Source organism: Xenopus laevis, chromosome 2L (genome assembly GCF_017654675.1).
Source record: "Xenopus laevis strain J_2021 chromosome 2L, Xenopus_laevis_v10.1, whole genome shotgun sequence".
In the NCBI taxonomy this organism is placed as follows: domain Eukaryota; kingdom Metazoa; phylum Chordata; class Amphibia; order Anura; family Pipidae; genus Xenopus; species Xenopus laevis.
This window is the reverse complement of record NC_054373.1, coordinates 145,581,016-145,606,412: the sequence shown is the minus strand read 5'-3', so window position 1 is coordinate 145,606,412 and position 25,397 is coordinate 145,581,016. Positions and strand designations below refer to the sequence as shown.

At 41.2% G+C, this 25,397-nt stretch overlaps 1 protein-coding gene across 8 annotated transcripts in view; it reads right to left on the bottom strand.

Moving 5' to 3' along the window:
• rbms2.L (RNA binding motif single stranded interacting protein 2 L homeolog) overlaps nucleotides 1-25,397 on the bottom strand; it is a 74,069-nt gene that overhangs the window by 34,925 nt on the left and 13,747 nt on the right. For 4 of the 8 annotated variants that reach the window (XM_018247427.2, XM_018247432.2, XM_018247435.2 and 1 more), the window contains exon 2: nucleotides 1,244-1,416. In XM_018247427.2, coding sequence (XP_018102916.1) covers nucleotides 1,244-1,416 — 173 coding nt within the window. Of the gene's footprint in view, nucleotides 1-1,243; nucleotides 1,417-17,675; nucleotides 18,118-25,397 lie in introns of those variants that run through there. The other 4 variants (XM_018247430.2, XM_018247429.2, XM_018247433.2 and 1 more) reach the window with 4 other exon arrangements.

Sequence of the window (25,397 nt, the reverse complement as noted above, 5' to 3'; positions counted from 1 at the left end):
ATAGATTACTTAAGGTTTGCAGAAAGACTAAAAACAATGACAGAAACCAGAATGCCTGCTGTCCTTCCTATGCACAAGTCATCCACAAAAACAAAGGTGGCAATCTGTGTTTACTCCTGTTTGTTGTCATCAAACACTGGCTAGCTGAATTGGAAAGGGAGAGGAGTGACAAGGTTCTGATCTAATAATAAGCCACTCAAATGGTGTGCTGTCCATTCGGGGGAGACTGCTTTGCCCAGCATGCTGCCTGCACAACATGTGTATGCACCTGTGTTGCAATCACCTGTTGTCTTGGGAGCTTATACCATATCATGCGGTCACTTGACTGAGACATAGCAAAGGCACAGACAATCATTTGGAATTTGGCTGACTGGTTTATTATGGAAGGGTCCAAGTAAAAGCAAAGAAGCCACAGTTTGTGGGTGCATGTTGGACACCAAAGGAGCCACCTATAGATGTGGCAGTATATTTTATCAAGGTGTGTCAAATTTGTTATTAATAGTCAATGGGATATGGACAATAAAACAGCTAAAAACATCATTTCTGTAATTGTGCTACCATTATGTCAAATAAAGGTGTACCCTATGCAGATGCCTCTGATGCCTGCCCCTGGTCCCTTGGATGAGAAGAGCTCTCAACTGGGTAAAAATTGTACTTTTGGATCCTTGTGTATATAGACAATCCAAACAAATCGTGTTACTATTGATTACGCTTAAAATAAAATGGTACACAATACAGTGCCACTATATAAAAGTATATTATTACAGTATATATTGGCAGGGATGTGCTCGGCTGGGTTGGGCTAGTTATTACTTTATGTTGGCTGTTGGACCTTCTAAAGCAGTGATTCCCAACCAGTAACCCGTGAGCAACATATTGCTCACCAACCCCCTGGATGTTGCTCCCATTGGCCTCAAAGCAGATGCTTATTTTTGAATTTATGGCTTGGAGGCAAATTTTGAAAAACCTGGTGAATTGCAAAACAGAGCTTCCCGTAGGCTGCCACTCCACATAGGGGCTACCAAATAGCCAATCACAGTCCTTATTTGGCACCCAAGAGACTTTTTCATGCTCGTATTGCTCCCCAACTTTTTTTTACATTTGAATGTTGCTCACGGGTAAAAAAGGTTGGGGATCCCTGTTCTAAAGTAAGTGGATTTACAGGGTCAACCGTTTCCTTCTTCGCTGTTTACATCAAATCTGCCTTCCCTTCCCAAGGGAAACCAACTGAACAATTGCTTACGGCTGGCAGAGTTTCACCAGGTCTTGGTCTGTGGTGCTAGGATGAAGCCCTCTGATGTACAGGTTGGTTTTGCTTAACTGTTCCCCTCCTCCACCACCTCCTCCTTCTCCACCTCCGCTGCTGTTACTGGGGCTGGGAGGAGCCATGTGCTGCGCTGCTGAAACATAGGTCTGCTGGGAGAGCAAAGTAAGACATGTATTAGAGGAGGTGGCATGTAACAGTCGCCATGTTATTCATTTGTTTCATATAAAACTCAAAAGCCATACAGAATCTTTCAATTATGTTTGTCTGAGCTTAGTGATGGTCACAGGATGCCTCAGAGACTTAATGAATCCCCTAGATCATATTTAAGGATATTAGAAGTCACCTTGGATTTCTGTGATCTGTACAAAATCAATCCCTGTCCGCAGATTCACTCCTTTATGCAGCCCCTTATTGACTTCTTATATCCTTTAAGTTTATAATAGGGGTTGAATATTATTATCCCCTGTGTATTCATTCCACATAAACATGTTAGTGTTGCATATATAAAAGTAACTATAACTATTTACGCATTCTACCGCAAAGAGCTTCTTTATAGTAAAATAAATAAAATCAGTAACTATGCATTTTTTTTCTAATTCACAATGGCAGCCGCCACTGGTAAAGTAACTGAAAGACCTTTCTGAATTGCTTGTCCTAACGGAACGAATGGTCAGGTCACTGACTTCAGGTATATTTACTTAATGCGTAGGAGGAAAGAAAGCCAGACATTATAGCAGTGTTTCCTTTTCATAAATACATTTACTATTATAGGATATTCTCTTTTCAAAACATGCAGTGTGAAAATGTAAATAAACACAGCTAAATCCGTCAAGGGACATAAGCTTCGAACACTAGTAAAAAATAAAATAAAAAGTGGGTCCATAGATTTGCTTATACATCAAAGGCAATGGCACACAGGACAAGAGCAGTAATATGATTTGCCAGTGGGAATACATTTGCGTCACTTCTGCTTTCCGAAGTAGCCCCACGTTGCTTCACGCAAAGCTGGATTGAGACAAAATGGGGCCCTGGAAAGGGTTGTGCTTTAAGACCCTCACCTTCCACCCTGCAGCATCCCAGGGGTCCATACTGCCCTGAGGAGACCTTTCTCTTGCTGCCCCACCACACCCCGCTATTACAAAGAGCGCAATTGCAACGCCTTTTTGCTGCCTGTGGCAAGTTGCGGGTTGCTGTTGCCTGTGACATGTTCTCAACTCACCTCTTTGCAGCAACAACCTTGCTTCCACCATCTAAAACTGCTGCCTCTGCCTGACACAGATTCAAATAAGTAATAGTTCAACAATAAAGTACTGTATGTACATCGTCAGGAGACAAAAAAGGCACGCCCCTTAAGCTGTAGGGGCAGCTGTCTTTGTGAATAAGAAAAAAATTGCATAATTCATGTCCTTAAAGGTACAGTTCAGTGTGGAAATAAAAACTGGGTAAATAGACAGGCTGTGCAAAATAAAACATGTTTCTAATATAGTTATTTAGGCAAAAATGTAATGTATAAAGGCTGGAGTGACTTGATGTTTGCCTTGTTTGCCTTGAGGTGGGCAATATCGGGCTGATCCGATCGTGGGCCCTAGGGCCCAACGATCGGATACTTCACGTTCGCAAACGGGCGGTCGGATCGCGGGACCGCATCAACGAACAGATGCGGCCGCGATCCGACGGGATTTTTAACCCAATCCGATCGAGATCTGGCCGACTTTCGGCCAGATCTCGATCGGGGAAGCCCGTCGGGGGCCCCCACACACGGGCCAATAAGCTGCCGACTCGGTCTGTCGGCAGCTTTTATCGGCCCGTGTATGGCCACCTTAAGTCAGCGACTTGAAGGGGGGCCACATGGTACATATCTGTTCAGTGAGTTTGCAATTGATCCTCAGCATTCAGCTCAGATTCAAAAGCAACAGATATGACCCATGTGGCCTCCCCTCAAGTCTCTGATTGGTTACTGCCTGGTAACCAGGGTAACCAGTCAGTGTGAGCCAAGAGAGCTGAAAAGCAGTAAGAAGTGTTCTAGCTATTATGTTAGACATCCAGTCACTACAGTCTTTATACATTACATTTTTGACTAACTATATTAGAAACATTATCTATTTAGCTCAGCCTATCTTTTTACACAGTTTTTATTTTTACACTGAACAATTCCTTTAACCCTTTTTTTTTTTGTTTTTTTGTTTTTTACAGGAAAACCCTGATTTTATGTACCCTTGTTTTACTTTATTTTCCATACATAAAACTGCAGTTTGATTGTAGCAGAATCAGGAGGCCCACCATAACCATTTGTTGCCTCTCATCCTAACATGCAACGCTCTGTGATGTCCTACAAACACATAATAAAGTCAGTTCAACATGCTCTGTGTGTCATCACTAAAGCCCACAACCTTCACATACACAGTAGGGTCCAGATGATGATAGGTAGCTAGAAAAATACCTAGGAGAAGTTGGAAGCTGTGTGCCTAATGAGTATAAAAGGTGCCACTTTACAAAGCCATTATACTCTGAGAGACAGGGCCCAGCCATTGCAAGTAAAGCATTCATACAGCACATAAGTCTGTTCCACTAACAGCCACTCAAACACTAAGGCAGTTAGTAGAAAACAATCAAGGTACCAGTGTGCATTCTTATTATTCAAAACATGTCTGAATGTGCCCCTCAATAAAATAAACATCCTCCACACATCTTGTCTGTAACTGTAAATACATGAATAGGTGTTTGGTTTCCAAGTGAATGAATGCCCGCGCTTGTGTGATCTGTTTTTGTTTTATTTCCAAGTCGGTGTCCACATTTCTCTGTCTTATGCCCAGTCTTTTTTCTCCTCTGTTAATGTCACTGTGAGTCTCTGTGGTCTTCCTAAGGGAAGATCCATACTATACACTAACTATACAGGAAATGGTAAAGGAAAAAAATATCTCAAGGACTCCAAAGTGTCAAAGGCATGGTCTTCTAGAAGTTGTGATAAAATAGTTCTCAGCACCACTCATTGATATCATTCAAAGAATGAAAGGTTAGTAACAAGGGAATGATGATAAAACTGAAGCATCTCAATTTTTTGTTGCCAGGGTCAGCGACTAAGACTAAGCCTTTCCAGTTATGTGTCATTAAAATATAAAAAGAATTCTGATTGCTGGTTGCTAGTGATATTAAGCCCAAGTAACCAGATATCGGATAAAATTCCAAGCCTGACAGCTGAACAACCAAAATCTAATATTGAAAAATAAAGTTTATAAAAAAAACGAAGACCAATTGCAAATTATCTTAGAATAGTATTATCTACCTCAGTGCTGCCAAGGTTTCAAATTCTTTAAGAGGGCCGCATCTGATAAATACACCTCTACAAAGAATTCTGCCATTTGGGCTCATATACTATATGTCTAATAGAGAAGCTACTTCATCTATTTAAGTCCATCTGATATAGGAACCATGTTCATGCTGAGCTCACACTCCTTCTCGAAGTCAAGTAAGGCCCCTATGTCAGCTGGAGATCTGCTGCATACCAGACACCTACCATCAAAATAATTGCCTAATTATGCATACTGTTTGGTTTAAAATGGAACAAATAGAGTTAATAGTAAATGGAGGGCACACCAATTTGTAAATGTTCTGGATAATAGTATAAGTGGTGCAAAAACCATAAGTAACCCCTTCATAAGGTAACATAAAGCAATTCAATATATCTGTAGTTTGCACACTCAAAAAATACAATTTAGAGAACAAAATTAGTATCCACAAAAAAGCTTTACTTTTATGCAGAGAAAAATTTTACAAATAGTGCCTTAGTAAATTGGCATAAATTATACAATACATCAAATGACAATGCACATCATATGTACCACTCATTAGTTAAACATAGCAAGAAAAAAACATTAAGAAATCCCCTTGACAAAGGCCTTGGTGCTGAAACGTTGGGGCCATTCTCATTCTATTGGTAGCTGTATCCGCTCCTTGTTGGTGTTTTTCATGCTTTTTTCTCTGCATATAAATAAAGCTTTTTTATGGATACCACTTTTGTTCTCTAAATTGTATTTTTTGAGTGTGCAAACCTACAGATATATTAAAATGGAACAAACGCCATAAATCTGAAGAGAAGACAATGAAGACAATCGCAAGACAGATCTTTTTGGCTTTTAATTACATATGTGTAGGAGATCCAGACAAACTGCTATCCAAAGTGATTAAAAGAAGTGCCAAAGATGCCTTCTGAGGGGTCGTGGATGAAGGAACGTTGGCAGATGTAGATGTACAAGTAGCTGCAGGCCGAGCTGGCCTGGACTGACTGGCCAAATGCTGCTAGGTATGACAGGACCAACTATTGTTGCATATTTAAAATGATATGGATGCCTAGGCCTTTGTTATTTCCTGCAGCACTCTGAGCACCTCATGGATATTACAGTCACTACAGAAAATCCCATAACCTTGTGTTCTAAAAGGTTCTGAAAACTTTTACATACACTGTATATGACTGGCAGAGTGGAAACCGAGGGTAAGGGTTCAAAATATTTAAAGAGTAAATATAAACCAAACATTGACTCTGCTATGCCTCATGTGATTTGCCTGTTTTTACTTTACTTTATTTCAGAAGTTTTAGTCCATATACACTCCTGGCATACAGGCTCAATGAGCTTTGGGCCACCTACCTAATGGCACCTACAAATTCCATGAGAGCTAAGGACCCCTCACATGTGCCAAGAGAGGTTATCAACCAGCCATCCAGTGATTCACCCACAACAATTAAAGCTTAGAATTAACTTGTTAAAATAAATACAAATGTACAAGTGCAGTTCCTAAATGACGTTAACAAAGGATACCCACAAGCCTAAAAGCCAATGCTTTCCTCGTGAGGCGACTTTGGAAATTGAAGCGCCACAAGTGCCATTGCGCGTTTTCTCATTATAGAAGGCGGAAGGCAGTTTGGGGAGATTGTCGCCCCGAAGAAAAGGCGATTAGTCGCCGGGCGACTAAATCTCCCCAAATCTGCCCGTGTGCCCCTGCCCTTAAAGGCCAAGAAAAACACCCAGTACAGGTATGGGGAGTCTAATATGCATAATGCATGGGAGCTGGGGTTTATTGGATAAGAGTTTTATTCTTTCCTGAAAATTTTAAGTCTGCTTAAAAAAATAGTAAGCATTAAATAAACCATCAATATAGATTCATACAGCAAGTAGTAATTTACAGTATGGCAGCTCAGTATAAACTAGTGTAACATTTCTTTGAAAAAAACACTATAATAGAGAGTAATTATAAACACAGAAAGGGCCTAAGGCTTTAGCTGAAGAATGAAGAAATGAATAAATAAAGGTTAAGGTTTAGTAGAGTCAATATTATGAGGCCATGCCCAGCTATAATGCCGTCAATGACACCGAGCCAAAAGAAAAGTAAGAAAGTCTAACGTCAGTCTGGGTGCGTGTTACAAAAGGTATGCGAGGATCTCTTTACATTCCCCAGCACTCCCTTCTTATCTCCATTCTAGAAAATTTGCTAAGTGAAGCAGATCTTGGCAGAGCATACAGAAAGAAAGAGGCAAGAGTGGTTAAAGGAAAACTATTCCTGCAAGTACAATTTATTTAACTAAGTCCCAATCTATGCTAACTAGCACCCTCCTGCCCCCTCCAGAATCAATGGGGCCCACAGTTTGCCCTCTCTTCATACTTCTTTGGCAAAAAGGGAACAAAGCAGAAGGCTGCCTCACACTGTGCCCAGAAGTATACATACTGGAAGCCATGACCAGGTCCAGACTGAGAATTAAAATTGGCCCTGGCATATACGGATACACAGAGGCGTAATCAGCCCACACAGAGGCCCAAATAGCCCCCACCAGCCCACTAAATACTGACTTTCTATGGCACCTTATAGAAGCCCATCTGGCATTTGCCAGAACCCACAGATTGCCAGTCCGGGCCTGGCCATGACCAAGCCTGCTTGAGTGAGCATGCCCCTGATCAGCAATAACCCATTATCATACCAGAAGACCGGTGAAGAAGAGTGCAAGGCACTTGATAGAGCTAGACTGCACCATTAGACACAGAATCCCAAAGCAGTTGCTAATACCAAATAAATAGAGGCACACATATGACACTGGAGGCGCTATCACACACACCACACACACACCCATCAGGTAGTTTGCTCCGCTCAATTTAGATTCATTGTGGTCAGAATTCAAATGTCCCCAATGATGTCAGTTTTCTACCCTGCTGAAACTTACTGGGGCATTTACATCTGTTTATGTGGCTACCCAACAATATAAATGACTGGGTCTGGTGTGTCTGTACATCCTTAAAGGAACAGCAACAACAAAAAATTTAAGTTTTTTAAAGTAATTCATTTATAATGCAGTGTTGCCCTGAATTGGTAAAAAAAAAAATTGTTGGTTTCAGAAAGACTACTATAGTTTATATAAATAAGCTCCTGTGTAGACACGGGGGCAGCCATTCAAGGGATAAAAGGCACAGGTTTACATAGCAGATAACAGATAAGCTCTGTAGAATACAATGGGAACATTTCAGTTATCTACTATTTAACATGTGAATTTTCTTTTTTTTTCAGACTGAATGTCTGCCCCCATGGCTGGATGTTTATATAAACTATAGTAGTGTTTCTGAAGCAAACAGATCAGTTTTATCAGTGCAGGCACATTTTATTTTAATTACTTTAAAACACTTTCATTTTTTGATATTACTGTTCCTTTAAAGCTGGCCATAGACGCAAAGATATGGTCGTACGAATCGAGGATTCGTACGATTTTCGAACCGTGTGTGGAGAGTCCCGACATTTTTCGTCCGGCGCAGATCGGTCGTTTGGTCGATCGGACAGGTTAGAAAATTTCTGTCGGCTGCCGATAACATCTCTGCGTGTATTGCCGATCGTACGATTTTCAGTGGGAGACCGACTCTAGCTTTGGTTGGACATAGATATCGTACGATTGCTGTCAGGGGCAGAACATTGTTGATCTGTTCTTTAACTAATCTGACTGGTAAGACTTTGATCTGAATGGTGATTCTGAATCTGATGATTCGTATGATCGGATCTTTGCATCTATGGCCAGCTTAAATATGGAAAGAGCAAAAATCACCACTAGTAAGACCATGAGCCTGGCATTCCATCAGATCAGTGCTTTTGTACTGCCTAAACTAACCTCATTTCAAGAGATTTTCTAAAAAAGGGTATTCTCTCCTCTTTAAAGCATGGATATAGCCTGAGAATTTATTATATTAAGCTTAATAGGCATGGTTATGAGCAAACTTAGGGGTTGTTTCTATTAAAGCTAAACCTGGAGTACTCCGTCAGCCATTTCTGACTTTCCGGATCCCCAAAAACATCACACTACAACCTCCATACCACAAGCCAAAACCAAGGGGCAATTGAATCTCAATTTTTTTTCATGAATCTCTAAAAATGTGTGATTTTCTCATTTTCTTTGATAAATAGGCCCCTAAGTGTTGGCCCATATTGCTCCAATTTACAATGTGCTTAGCTGAACGAGGGATTTCAGTTAACCCGCCTTAGTGGTATATTTATCAAAGAGTGAAGTTAAGAGATCACCACAGTCTGCTAGAGTGAAATTCCGCCACTCTCCATTAATTTCTATGGGATTTTGAAAGGTGTATTTATCAAAGGATGCACTTTCACTTACATCCACTGATAAATACGCTTTTAAAAATCCCATAGAAATGAATAGAGAGTGGTGGAAATTCACTCTAGAGGACTGTGGTGATCTCTAACTTCACTCTTTGATAAATATACCCCTTAGTGTGAAGGAGGCTGTTAACCGCAGGTAGAAGCAGCAAATGTGGAGTGGTGGAATCGATTGAAAATTGGGGAAAGGTCACGGTACATAAGAACTGCCTAAAGGAAGGCGTGTACCCTTGACCTTCAGTGTGGATGAGATTGATTTGGTTTCCATATAAATATTTTTGTATTGTGATGAATTGTTGATACATTATGAATTCCTCCTTGATTAATATTTTTAATGGTTTTGAGTATATGAAGTACAGCTATTTATTGTTTTAATTGGTTAGGTATACATCGGTACGCCGGCCAATTTGGTATGTATGACAGCATGAATTCTTAATACAGGTAAGGGACCTGTTTTCCAGAATGCTCTGGTTTTCCAGATAAGGGATCTTTCCATAATTTGGATCTTCATACCTTAAGTCTACTCAAATATCATGTAAACATTAAAGGATAAGTAAACCTTAAAAATAAGTGAATGTAAAATTGATGAGGGGGCTATTCTAAGCAATTTTGCAATTCTGACCATCAAGTAGTCAAGGAAGTTTTAAGGAGAAAGAAAGAGGCTTTGATGCTTTTCTGGTCAGGAAAGAAGTGAGAAATTGTTTTCCTAAGCAGAAGAACATCAGAGCAGCCTCTTTCTTTCTCCTGACAACTTCCTTGACTACTTCCAAACGTGCTTAGAATAACACCCTCATCAATTTTACATTCACTTATTTTCAAGGGTTAATTATCCTTTAATGTTTACATGATATTCTAGTAGAGTTTAGGTATGAAGATCCAAATTATGGAAAGATTCCTTATCTGGAAAACCCCAGGTCCCGAGCATTCTGGGTTTAGTTATCCTTTAAATAAACCGAATAGGCTGGTTTTGTTTCCAATAAGGAATCTAAAGGTGGCCATACACAGGCAGATTTTTTACTTCCAAAAGACCGATTCCAGAACATACCGATAATATTGATAACCTATCGGATGGTTGATGGTGTACGAACTATCGTCAGGCGAACGATCGTCTCAACACTATCGTATGCAAAATTGATCTGATGAGTTTAAAAATTTTAGTCGTTCAGGGATAAAATTCCTCTTTGCGCATTTCAGGATTGTAGCACAAGCCAACAAACATATATACGGAACAACGAACATATACGTAAGGACCCGAACGTTCTTTGCTGAAAAGGGAAGGAGAAACTGACTATATACTACAGACAGTGACACAATGCTGCACCACTCCTCATTTGTTGAACAGCGTTCGTCCGTACACAAAGCAAAATATATGGTTATATCTGTTCATATAATCATTCTCCGTGGATGGCATATCGTATGGTAAAATCGTCAGACGATCGTTTACCGATACGATCGTTCAACGCAGAACGATAAAAGTATGCACGTGTATGGCCAGCCTTAGTTTGCATCAAGCACAAGCTACAGTTTTATTATTACAGAGAAAAAGGAAAATCATTTTCAAAAATTAGATTATAGAAATAGATTATTTGGATAAAATGTCTATAAATGTCTAAAGGAGATGGCCTTTCTGGATATGGGGTTTCTGGACAACGGATCCTATACCTGGACTAATAAATGTTTCGTTCAATTGCCATTTTAGTGATCAACAGTGGTTGAGGTGGATATGGTGCCCACCTTTTGGTATTCGGAATTGTTTGGTGCGCCAATCGGTGATATAGAGCGAATTCTATTGAAAACTGAGCCAACACTGGACTGAAAAGCAGGACTTAAACCCAGAAGAGAAGAAAGCCTCTGACTGACAAAGTTTATGTCCGACCTCTAGGAGGCTGCTGTATAATTTCTTTCTGAGGGCAACTAATGTTCTAAGCACACAAGAAGCTCTTACTTTGCCATCTATTTAAAGGTCAGCTAAAGCCTAAAGGCAAGGTGTGCTTGTGCTAGAGCTACGGCACAGGGCTGCCATTCCCATGGACAACAGTATGGAGATGAAGTCATTGCCTGTCAATCTCACCCACCTCACCCATCTCACACATAGGAGCCAACTCCTAAACCCCTCCCTAATGACACACATCTAGTTCAGCACAACAGCTTGTACTCTAAAAGTCCTGCAACCTAGGGCAGGTATTTGCTCCTACACAACTAGTTCTAGTTTCCAACTTTCTAATAAGTTTGAGCATGAACTTTAAGATAAGTTGTGATTTTATTGGATAGTCCTAAAATTGGTCCATCAGCAGTGTAAAAACATTACCGTTTATGACCCTCTAAACTGATGGGAAATAGGGTAAAAACAAAACAATGATCTTTAAAATGTTTTGTGCATATACACCAAATTGGTACCGGTACCGGTAAGAATGCTTGGTAAATCCTGTAAACATTAAATAAACCCAATAGGCTGGGTTTGATTCCAATAAGGATTCATTATATCTTAGTTTGGATCAGGTACAGACTACGGTTTTATTATTACAGAGAAAAAGAAAATCAGTTTTAAAAATTTGGATTATTTGAAAAAAAGGGGTCTGTGGGAGACGGCCTTTCCATTATTCAGAGCTTTCCGGATAACGGATGTCCAGATAATGGAATGTATGTGCATCAGCAGATGAGGATAAAAGTCCCCACTCCTTCATGGAGTTCTGTTGGTTTTTTTTTGGTTGCCAACCAGGTGGCCATGCACACATATAGGGGCTACCATATAGCCAATCAACGTCCGATCAGACTTCCCCATCTCCTGACCTGCCACTAACCATTCCGATCAAATAAAGTACAAAATTACAGATATCAGCCGATGTTCTGACAGCAATCGTACGAAAGTTATGTCCGACAAAAGCTGGTGACAGTTTTCCACTGAAAATCGTACGGTAATACATGCAGAGATATTTCCCGCAGCCGACAGAAATCTTTTAGGGTATATTTTCCTTTTTGTCAGCAAAAAAAAGAAATCTATAGGAGAGAATTTTATCTATCATGATAGTTTCCCATTTAACACAAAATAGGAGGAACCCCAATTATCCATGCATTAAAGAAACTGATCTCTGCTCCATGAACGCTTGCTTCTATTTCAGTCAATTTTTTTGAACGCTACTATAAGCACACAGAGCACATGCATTACTTTGTATCATATAAGGCACTTCTGACAAGATCCAGGTACCGTATATACTCGCGTATAAGCCGAGATTTTCAGCACCCAAAATGTGCTTGAAAATCCTACCTCGGCTTATACGCGGGTCATACGTCCTCAGACCGAGCAGGGCTTTCCCGGGGCCGCTGTCACATCGCTTGGTGCAGGTTCCGTATCCGGAGGAAGCGGCCGGGGGACTGGGCAGCTCGGGCCAGTGGTTGTGGTTGGGATCCTGCTCCATGTTCTCCTCATCTTCCTCCTGCATCGCCGCTCCGCCCTCTCACCGCTCTCGAAACGCACACATCCCGAGTCTGTCAGGCCCGACATCCGGCAGCCACATCGGAAACTGCGCGGGGCATGACGGGAAAGTCCGGGCGCTGCTGGGAAATGTAGTTTAAGGCCCGGATGAGATACTCCCAGGCCGACATGGCGCCACTTTCACTCGCTGCCTCTCTCTGTTCTTTTGTCTCTCCCTGAGCGGAAATGACGCGCGCTGCTGCTGGGAGATGTAGTTTTTATTGCGCATTGACCGCAGAGCAGTCGTGCCATGGTGTTAACGGGCAGTGTGGACGTGCCAGAGCAGGACCATCAGCGGTAATTATTTTCCCAGGTAGGGGGGTCAGCTTCAGCCCATATAACTGTTGGGGTCTGGGGGCCGTAATGGGACTGCTCATCTATTTGCTGTGATGCCACTTTGTACAATTTCTACTCTGTTGGGCTCTGGGTTGCCTCGATGTGTCATGACTGCATTCATTGCTTTGATAAGGGTTTCTGGCGCAGCTCTAATGGCCCCTGGTGCTTCTGGATATCTGTGGGTATCACTGATGGGCACTGGTCCAGTTTGGAGTTGTAGTTGGGCACAATATGAAGTCACTGTGCCACTCTGGCTTCTTTGCTGTGCCTGCCACTTTTTATGTAGAGGGACATAAACTTTTGGCTGTGGGGCAGGTGTCCTGCCTTTCATCCATGTTATAGCAGCCACGTTAGATGCAAAGTAATAGCTTTCTGCTCTTCTGTCTGTCAGAACAGCTACAGGGGACCATGTCAGAACAGCTACAGGGGACCATGTCAGAACAGATGTGTACCACCCTCTGCCCTCCCTTCCATTCTGGCTGCTAGGCTTATACGCGAGTCAATACGTTTTTCTGGTTTTCATAGGTAAAATTAGGTACCTCGGCTTATACGCGGGTCGGCTTATACACGAGTATATACGGTAAGCATTTGTCCTGTACAGGGGAGGAAATGAAGAGAGGTATGTTGATGATGAGAGGTACGTTGCTTGTGTGCACACATAAATAACAGGGAAAACACCAATTCAGCACGCATGTCACGATGTATACACAGCTTGAGCCTAAACTGTTTGCAGAGCAGGGAGGAGGCACATAGAGAGGACAAGCACTGCAAGTCCTTGATGGTTGGTAAGTGCATAATCCTATTATGAGAACTAGAGACTCATTCTCAGTAATTGCTTCCTCTATTGGACTTGGTGGGAGTAATGAACCCAAACAGCAATAAAGAACATATGTAGCTGTAAATATTTTAGGGCTTTTTTGGCAAGCTAGCTGACAAATATTACAGCAAGCATTTACATTGTAAAAATACAAAATGGATCATTATAATAGGACAAAGGGGAAAACACATCTATCCAAAACAGAATTTAGACTGACACTGCAGGAGGGGTTGATGCAAACAGCAAGGAGATACAGACGGGAAAGAGGAACCGTCCTTAGTTGTTGCTGAAAAACAATTTCCACCAACTACCAACAGCTAAAGCCGTTCTAGTTCTATCACTGCTACAGGGCCAAGGGATTGGATATCCCAGATCCAGACAAATTAGAAATGATCTCACAGATAAATCTGTGGCTCATTAATGGCAGTGGGGTACAGTCAGGGAGCAGACAAAGTATTCCATTTAATACAGGCTGGGATATGATACATTCCAAGTGGGACGGCCAAACAACAGAGTTGCATGTAGACCCACAAAAATTTAGTTTTTTTTATACTGTCTCTTTCACGTCTAGTCTACCAACAGAAAGACACTCAGAAAACTGATCTCAAATACCCAGGTTTGTCCTGTACACAAGCCACTCTAAGATGGCTGCTCACTAGCACTATTTCCCATTCATCTCCGCAAGGGAAACAAGTTTGAGGAAATGCCCTTGTGGGACAATATCACTAACGCTACTTAGCAAATCACATTTCAACAGGGTTCCTTCCATGACCAAGAGAAAACCTCCAGCTCACCCGGCTGCAGAGCACAATAGGTGTTTGCCCTTTGTTGTCTCTGAGGAAGGCACCCAATTTCCAGATGAAAGGAACACACCTAACTGCACAATGCAGTTTCACTCTCAGTGTACATGTCAGAAAACACACACACCTAGTGCAATAAAACAATCCTCCCTGCACTGCATCACTGGAGCACCCATCAATTCTCTATTGACCCACAAAAAGCCAATATTTAAAGGGACATTCTACTCACCAATAGTGGTCAATTTATATATGTGGTATAGAGGACCACGAGGCCCCTTTACATTTGTGAAAACAATTATAGACTGGGGATTATATTGCATCCAACGCAGATGCACCAAAGCACATTTTGACCACTACAATGCAGGCAAAACACTCATTCTTGCCCAAAAGACACTCGCTTCAATTGCACAGGTCAGATCTGTCAGCCGAGAGTCCTCCAGTAACGATCACTGTGCCATTCCCAAGCAATGCCCATCTGACGGAGACACTTTCTACTGCAGCCAGACCCCTATTCAAATGAATGGACATAACTTTAAAATTCTATCTGAGAGGTTAAACCATTTCCCAAGGCTGCAACTCTTTCAAAACCTTTTCCTATTACTAAATCATACAGCCACATTTAAAACTTAGTTGGGACTTTTTTCTTTCTTAGATCTTTCTCAACAATGTTATTATGCATATCCCCCGCTGTTAAATTGCTATATTTCCATTATTTCTAAGTAATTCCTTTTCTAAAAAGTATATAACGATTCTCACGTTGCAGCCCTCCAGCTATTACTGAAATACAACTGAGTGAGGCTTTGGCTATAAAGAGATGCTACAGTTTCCCCATTATTATTTAGTAGGAAGCAATGATTTCAATGTATAAATATTCATATGTATTTACACATACACTCAACAATGTTACCTCTACAGTCATAATAACTGATTTGTATAAACAGCTTCCTCAATGGCATACACCCATATTTTGAGGATTGGTTTCACCTATAGGGATATGACGTACAGTCGCAACCTACGCTGCCGCCAAGATATTCACATACTAATATAGCAAAGGTGATTATCAAGGTGTGGGCATCATGTCTAGCCCAGGCCTGCACACTACTAGTAGGATTTATTGTGAAGCAATGACTATTTGGATCAAGGACAACCTTTCACTGACATCAGTGATTTCATCATGCTAAGATGCATATGGATCACAAGATAATATGTTACGTGTTGACATGTACTAGCGGCAATGCAGCCCATTATATTTTTTACACAGTGAATAATGCACTCCCTTTTGTAAAATATAAAGTGAATAACGTACCCCTCTTGTAAAATAGAAGGATATTATAAGTTACCAAGGAGTTTCATGACCATATAAAAACAGGTACCGGTCATGGAACTCTGAGGTGACTTCTAATATCCTCATATTTTGCAACAGAGGGTACTTTATCTATTATAATACACAAGTTTCAGTGAATCATGTGACAGAGATGACATTACTAAGCTCCAATTATAATCGATTACATCACTATGCCCCATTTATAAGGATATAACTTACAGGATGTTCATAGCTCTTGTGTATTCTAAACATATTATAAGACACCAAGGAGTTCCATGGCCATTTAAAGGCAAAAGGCTGAGTGCTTTTATACAGGTCATGGAAAATAGAAGTAACTTCTAATTAGGGTCTAATACCGGCCTTCCTATATATTTAGATTTTTTCCCTATTAATAACATTGGGTCAATACTGGCCAGGTGGCAACCCTACTTCTAATATCCTCATATAAAGAACACATTTTGTTTATAATACTACACAAGTTTAGCGAATCATATGACAAAGCACGGATTATAACTTCACTAAGCACAGTTTATAAATATAGTTTCTATAAATATATGTATATATTTATAAATATAGCATTTACAGGATATTCATGGCTCTTGTGTATCATAAAGTATTACTGTCTGACCTATGGCTCTTCACATCTAGTTAGGGTTGCCGTCTGGCTGGTAAAAATGATGGTTGATGTTATTAATGGTGAAAAAAGAGTTCTATATAGGAAGGCCGGTATTTTTTTCTAGAAAAGTTGCCAACCCTACCTCTAGTTCAACTAAGTCCCACACAAAGGCTTTTGGGGATACTTCAACATATATTTTTATCTTGCCCACTCACCCCCCAACTTGTCAGCAGTATGACAATAGTGATAAAATAAAGGATGATAATAATATGCCAGAATCAGACATAGGGGATTCTAAACAAGAAAGTTACTGCCAATTAACAGACGTGAAATTTCAAATGAAGCAGAGGCGACAATACAGAGATCTGTTTAGTATTGACCACTGCATGTGAGTATTTCTTCAGCAAACACAAACCAAAATGTACTTGCTTTAATTTAAACCAATATGCCACAACTTAATCTGACAGAATCAAATGAAACAAAACTGTACCACACACACACACGCCTTCTATTGGTCAGAGGCAAATGTAAATACAGCTATGAATGATCCAGAGAGCTTAAAAATAAAGAAATACCATTTTTCACAATGTCCTGTTTAAGGGAACAATTTTTTAAATGAAAACAGTACCAATGGTAAATACGCTAAATGATCCCCTGGTTCTGGCAAAGAAATCGTAATTTTTTTAAAGGTTTAAATGTTTTTTTAGTATCCTTGAAGCAGTGTGATACAGATTACAGAAAACCCCAAGTATTCTAATAATAGCAAGAGCAAAGAGAACTACTGGTCATGGACCACTTCAAATCTCTTTGTCTACTGTGCAGTCCAATGTGGATCAAGGGGTTCTGCCACATGGTACCATGTGTAGTCATTATTCCATATAATCCATATCACTCAGGAATAAATACTGACTTTATTTTATCTTTTTGGGAATTATAGGCTTCCCTGTGGGTACAGGGACACAGGGATAAAAAGGTAGAATCACTGCATGTGGTTTGTGTTGTCACTGGCAACCAAAGCTGCCCATACATAATGAAAATGAGAATGTAGAATTGAAGTAAAAGTCAGTAATGGATGCTGCGTTATAGGGACTACCAGTGTAGCGCTGCCCTTCCATGTGCCACTAAGTGGACAAGGAATAAAGTTTCAGCCAGTGCCAGGACTGAGCATGCTACAGAAATGCCCATCTTTACCAACACCACTACCCCCCAGCAGTGGAAAAAACTACGCAGGGCGAGGGTGCAGGAAGGGCATTCCTTACATACGTGCTTCCTGACCAGGCTCATTACCTGCAAACTACCCAGCAGCCACCTTGAGCCGCAGTCCAGCCTCACGTGACAGGCAGTAAGCATTCCACCCCAGCCGCTCCCCTCACACACACACAAACGTATCCAAGCCCGTGCCTACCAGCTTCCCGCTGGGGATCCTCATGGGGACACTGGAGAATATCATCCTCTGCTCTCCCACACTCCCAGCCGATGTACAAGCGTCGCACTCCCGAATCACTGCGCGTTGTATGTGCCTGTAGCACTGCTCCAAGGACCTGGCCTGACCCTGCTCTTAATGCTCCAACAATTGAAGGCGGCGGAGGTCAGATCGGGGCTCCACTCACTATTGAATCAACTACAAACGCAGGAAAATAGGGTTCCTGTAACTTTCATTAACAAAAAGGAGAAAGGCAGGGCTCTGGATACGCGAAACCCCACCCACATAGGATGGGCTGTCCCAAAACCTGGGTGATGCTGCAGGCAAAGCTCAGCTTCCGCATGCACCATTAAAGGCAAATGGGGGAGTTCGGGGACAGCCTGGGGTTACAGGTTCCCCTCTACTGGAATGGCAAACAGTAAGCGGTTGTCATGGGAATGTTTAGGGAGATTCGACAATAAAAGGTAGAGTCCTCCTCCCCTTCCCTTAAGTGGCCGACTCCACGTGGGTTTGTTCTGCTGCTGCTGCTGGGAGGCGCATTGTTCCAGCGCAAGGATTCCTGGCATAGTTTGGGATTTAATCAGCAGATCAGAAACCGAGCAAGAGAAACAGTCCCACATCCCACCCATTTCCACACTGAGTAATACTCCCGCACTGGACAGCCACAAGCTGGGATCTCTAACCTGTGGCTGGGAAGCTCCCATAACCTCACAACAACCTAATGAGAGTTGCAGTTCATTACCAAACATTCACTCTTAACCTGTCTCTACATATATGGAGTTACATACAGTAATTGTTCGAATACATGGCAAACAAAGCCATACATAAGTATAAACAGTAAAAATTTAAGTAGCGCTTTAAAAGACAGAAGGAAGATGGTGCCTGCCCCACAGAGCTTACACTCTAAATAGGTGGGTTTCTTACAGGAACAAATAGTAAGTAAGCTATGCAATTCACAATGGTTGGAGTGCTGACCAAATATGCCAAGTCTGGACCAAGTACCAGGCTAGTGCTCCAAGAGGTAGGATTTAAATGTTGAAGAGATCCTTATGGAGGATTTCAAGGGTGGAATTTCAGGGGTAAGGGGCAGCAGAAAAGCATGGTTTATGGTGGTGGTGTGAAAAGCAACCATGCAGAATATATCTAAATTAATAGGATGTAATATTATAGCTGGTTTTGAAGGTATAAGCATTATGCCATATACTCTCTATTCTGTTTCATATACATTTTTGGAATAATCCGATAACAGGATTGCTTGTTTAACCTACCAGCTAAATGAATTCTGACCAGTCCTTAGTTTTATGGCATAAAAGATTATTAAAGGTGGCCGTACACGCACCGATATTAACATACAAAACAAAGTTTCTTATGATTTTCAGTGCATGTATGGAGGGATACGAGGCAAACAATATCGTCAAAAGACTTGGATACGAGTCATCTCATTGATTGGCTAAAGGTGGCCATACACGGGCGATAAAAGCTGCAAACAGACCGATTCGGCAGCTTATTGGCCCGTGTATGGGGCCCCCGACGGGCTTCCCCGATCGAGATCTAGCCGAAAGTCGGCCAGATCTCGATCAGATGGGACTAAAAATCCCGTCGGATCGCGGCCGCATCTGTTCGTTGATGCAGTGCCGCGATCCGAACCCCCGCTACAATCTGTTAGGATCCTATCGTTGGGCCCTAGGGTGGGCATATCGGGGAGAGATCCGCTCGTTTGGCGATGCCAAACGAGCGGATCTCTCTGTGTATGGCCACCTTTAGATGGAAAATTTTGATTGCGGTTTACTGCTGAATCCTCAGAGGTAGATGTTATTGTTTCTACCTGTTATCTGATGATTCAGCTCTTAAAGGGGTTAATTAGCTTTTAGTATGATGTAGAGCAGGGGTCCCCAACCTTTTTTTACTCGTGAGCCACATTTGAATGTAAAAAAGAGTTGGAGAGCAACACAAGCATGAAAAATTCCATGGGGATGTCAATTAAGGGTTGTTGTTGGCTGTTTGGTAGTCCCTTCATGGACTGGTAGCCTACAGGAGGCTCTATTTGGCAGAACACCTGGTTTCTATGCAACCAAAACTTGCCTTGAAGCTGGGAATTCAAAAATAAGCACCTGCTTTGAGGCCACTGGGAGCAACATCCAAGGGGTCGGTGAGCAACATGTTGCTCGCGAGCTACTGGTTGGGGACCACTGATGTAGAGCATGATATTCTGCGACAATTTGCAATTGGTCTTCATTTTTTATTATTTGTGGTCATTGAGTTATTTTTTTCAGGGGACTGATCAGGAGCATATGGCACATTTAGGAAAACCGAACTACAAAGTCATAAATAAAATATTTATACAATTGCAGGAATAACCAATAAGGCCAATTATAGAGGAATAACCATGTCAGGAGCCAGTCTTAGCCTGTGTTTAGCCCGCTTAAGGGCTCTTACTCGTGAGCGTTTTTACCTGCGTTCCGTTTTTCGGCGTTCAGCCGCAGGGGAGCGCAGGGATAGACGCATTTCATTTTTTCAAATGGGGCTGCACTCACACAGGCGCATGTAGGCGCCGAACGCAGGAAAAATGCAGCATGTTGCATCTCAACCTGGGTTCGGCGCCTACACGCGCCTGTGTGAGTACAGCCCCATTTGAAAAAATGAAATGCGTCTATTCCTGCGCTCCCCTGCGGCTGAACGCCGAAAAACGTAACGCAGGGGAGCGCAGGTGAAAACGCTCATGAGTAAGAGCCCTTAGTCTTCGTGCATCGGTGAAACTCAATTATAAATGATCAATGTCTGATTGGGTCAGGCAAAAAATCCAATCAGGCTGTAGATGCAATCAGTGCATGTGTTTTGATCTGATCAGCATCATTTGCGTCGCCGCTTGAGAGGCCAGACTGGAAATGATCCACTCCTCTGACAATATGGCCAAGAGGAACTTACCCATTTATGGTCACGGGTGGCAGCAGATTTGGAATTGAATTAACGCTTCAGCGACCACATGAGAACCATATTCATCATATAGAGGCTGGCATGTTCCAGTGCAAAGTATTTGTACTGTACATTCTGGAAGCAGCATATAGACTCAATGCACAAGTGTTCATTTTGTGTACAAAACAGATCTGTAATTGTGAATGGGTTAAGCCTTAAGGGTATGTTATTAGGATTGCCTCTCACTAGGCCACACCAAACATTCCAAGCTGCAGGGGAGCACTGCTTACATTCTCAGTGGATAAAGGATTAGACATTATCCTTTATCTAACAAAATTCCTATGTAAAAGCCTAAAACCCTTCAGGAAACCAAAGGTGACTATAGAAGCAGGTTTTTTGTTGTAGTTCATTTTTGACCAATGATCTGTCTTTTGTACTATGAAACTGGCCAATCAAATGCTGCTACAACTGTGTCGAAGTTGACTAACTAAAATAAAAAATGGAGCCCCCATGGCCCGATTTGGCATACCTGCATCAGGTAAACTAGTCACCCAGAAAATGCTTGAGTGGCAATTCCATCCCTATGGAAACCACAATGTCACGTCATGTCATAAGATGTCACTAAAATTTCTCTGCATTTTGTTTGTGCACGAATTCCCAGAATTCCAAGCAACCTGTAATGTGCATGAATAAGACACGGACAATTAAAAGAAGAGGAGGGCCTGAACAGATAAATGAAGCATACAAAATAAATAAAATAATTCAACAATGGTCAAGAGATAAGTTATGCCAAATAACATGACTGTCTGAACTCAGCCCGCTCCTACGATTAGAATTAGCCCCATCCTTGTCTGCACCCAGCTCTATTGTGTCAGCCCGGGTACACGTTTCTGCTCCAATGGTTCCGGGTGTAGGCAAAGAAGAGGCTAATTTTGGTCATGAGGAGTGGATTCTTGGCCTGCATTTATCCGCAAGCTGCAATCCACGTGGAATGAGCTTTAAAGGGCAAGTCAATGCCAAAATAAAAAATTGCCTAATAAAAGAAAACATATATAAGCAACTTCCAAGCATTTGCCTAACTCATAGGGGCAGATTCACTAAGCACTGAATTTGCGCTAGCGTCCGATTCGCTTACATCGCAACACTTCGCCAGGCATAGATACGCCAGGACAGCGCTAATTCACTAAAATCCAAGTTGCGTCCAGGCCGCCAAATGCTGGCGAAGTTGCACTAGCGTAACTGCAGTAAGCAAAGTGAAGTTGCGCTAGCGTTGCCTAATTTGCATACGGTGGGAAGTTAAAGTTGAATGTACGTATATGTTGCAGCCAATACATTACACTACACAAGCCCAGGAAACCTTAATTTAATAAAATAAAATAGAGTTGTTATATTGCCCTACACATGAGCCCAGTGTATATTTTATGTGCCATATGTTAGGAAATGTAGGGGGGAAGCCGGGTACCCCAGAAAAAATGTAAAAAATTTTTGCAGCCTATCACCCTGAAAAATCGCCAGCATTTTTTGTGAAAAAAAAATGTCAACTATTTTTTGATGAATCCCTATCTACTCAATTGCACTTCACCTGGTCTGAGGTGGCAAAGGCAAGTCTGGCGCAAGAGGTAATGTTCAGTAATATCCGCATCTTAGTGAATTTGCTTAATTAAGTCCCTTTGACAGAGGGCAACTTCATCAGGCGCAAGGGAGCGAATTACCGCTAGAGTCTATCTCCTTCGCTAGCGATGTTACGCCAGCGCTCGTTAGTAAATCGGCAAAGTAACGAAATGAGGTCACGCGGGCGAATTTTCGCTAACGTTAGTCACTTCGCCCTTTAGTAAATCCGCCCCATAGATGTTACGTTTTAAACAATGTTGAAAAAGTCCCAAGAAAAGACAGGTCTGTTATCAGCTGCCTTGTCTTACATTGTATCAACAGCCTCCGGAACAGAGAAGAGATAAGGGCAAACAATACTTTCAATAGCAATACTTATACAAATCACTTAAAAAAAACATATTATGATTCTAATGAGTTTATATTGTAAAGTTGTTTAAAATTATGTTTTCTTTTATTAGGCAAAACATTTTTGGTTTGACATTCCCTTTAAGCTTCACTAATTATTTTACTGTCCACTAGTGGGGAAGTGTTATGGTCCTATGGAGACACCTCTATGAAAGAAGACTTACAAATAAATGTTTTCCTCCCCGCATAATTCTATAGTAGTTTTTCCCAATGGAACAAAATGTACAACCAAATCACTCCGTTTGTCAAGAGCACAGATATTCCTATTGACTGTAATTAGGAGAGACATTCCCTTCAACATTCCCACGCACAAAAAATCCCTGGGCTGAAAACAGACATGCTTGGCAAAACACTTGTAAGGAATACTGCTTTAAAAACAAATCCGATACCCACAAATGTGCATCTATCCCTAACATTTTATGCTACACGTGTGTGTGTGGGGGGGGGAGTAATTCAGAGTGGATTGGAGTCTGTAGTACCATGTCCATTTATACCAAATTTACAATTGTCATTAGCTTTTTACACCACCCTATAGCAAAATAATTTTTAATCTAAAAGATTCCACCTTTCAGAACTCTATTTTAATAAGGCAATTGAGTCAATAATGCCATACACTGACATTAAATTGTCATTCGTTGCTGTGTGACTCTTAAAGGGTACTCCAAATTGTGGCACCTGGAACTGCAATTTATTGACATATATTAAAGAGATACTGACACCAGAAATTAAACCTTTTGTAACATCTATCATAACATTGAATGCTATCTCTAATTTTGCCATAAAGGTATTTGCAGATGCATTTACATTACCCATCTGATCCCCCGTGTTCCTCTATGAGGAGGCTGCCATATTTGAACTTCTGTAGTTTGTTAGCTTTAGAAATTCTAACTGGCATGTTGAGAAGGGACAGTCAGGTTGGCAAAACAGTCAGGTTTAAAAACATCAAGTAACAATTAATAACAAAAACAGACCTATCAATGAAAAATGATCGATGTGAGCTATAGGTAACTTTTAATGTACATTAATATTTTGAAGAATAATTTTTTAGTGTCAGTATCACTTTAAGTTGTGAGTATTTGCTCATGCACTACTAAATCCAACACTCTTATTGCCTAAAAAGTCTCAAGGTGGCCATACACAGGCAGATTTAAGATGCTAATTCGGCATCTTATTTGGCAATGTATGGTGCCCTCCGACGGGCCTCCCAGACAGATATCTGGCCTAAAATTGTCTAGATCTCAATCGACAGGTTTGATTTGATTGGCTAATTGATGCAGTCCTCTTCATTGTAATCCAATAGTTTGGCCATAGAGCCACACTCATTTGGCAAGGGCAAGCAGATCTTATAGTGTATACAGGTGAGTCGTGAGAAGAGCACCAACACTCAACGTCATTATGCCTTGTTTTTGCCTCTGAACATCACTATTTATATACTTGTACCCCCATTATCATGGCCCATTCAGTGAAATCACAGATTGGCAGGTTGTGCACAGGTATAGAAGTAGTGGTAGATCGGGTATGGTTTGACTTGGGAGCAAGCAGGTTAATTGGGTGCAGGTCTACTTTTTGTCGACCCACACATTACTAGTCTCTTGGGTCTAAAGTATTTGCTTTTACCAATGCCCATCGGTTGCGACACCACCAAGCACAGCAAAAAATGATGCATACAGAAATCGCGTTGTGCCAACGCATAGTACAAAGCTGTTAACATTATCACCTAATCTTCCATGAAGGATTCTGCCAAATCCTGAACTGAATCATATTTTCCATATGCATATGAGCAAAATTCAGAGAGTAAAATGCATCCGTTCAAAAACAGCAATTAACATAATCACATTATGATTTTAAGTGTTCAAATTTTATTCAACCAGGCACTTGGATTCATCCGAATCCCACCAAAAAAAGTTAGTATTAGCCTGAATCTCAAACCAAATCTAGGATTCAGTGCACCCCTACTCTAAAGTTACTAAAGGTATTGCAAAATAAATAAATAAATAAAATTGAAAGTGCATAGATCGTTAAGGTTGCTGACTCTCTGGGCCTTCAAACAGAATTGCTAAGCTAAAAGCCTGCCTAACTGTATAAAACATTCTAAAACTGCTAATAGCTCAACACCATTGAAAATAGTACAGTTATGCAATTTTCAAAAGTACTCTTTTGGGTTTACATACACTTTAATACTGTCCCAGCATTGTTACAGGGATCTCAACTTTAAATAACTAAGCCCAACCAGGATTTCCCGTTTACTATTCCAGTTGTCTTTAGTCACAAGGAAGGTCAAAGCTGCCGTCATTCTTTGTGCCCCATAATAGCCTTAGTTGACACAAACACACACAAAATGCCTAATGAGCAGGATCATTTATCTGGATAAACTTATAGCCCTTGACTGCAAACTTTGCAACTAGCTTGAGGCAGTTGAAGGCAGAGACCCCCAAACAGCTGATTTGGGGATTGTAAGTGACCCAGATAGCTGTATTATTGTGAGATTCTGACTAATTTGCTCATTAACAAAATAATTTGTGTACTAAATTTAATTCAATGCACTAATCTTTGGAACAAACCATAAACCCATTATATCTAAAACAATTATTTGGATGTGGGGTAGAACAGAAACAGAACCCTCTGGCCTTCTGCATGCTGACATTGCAGGCATTGCGTATATTGCCACAGCATGGTGCTCTCAGAGCATTTCATGATGTACTGTATTGCGAGTACTCTGTCCCTTCTAGATTATTTGCAAGGACATGATGTTGGTATGAGGAGGGAAATCTGCAA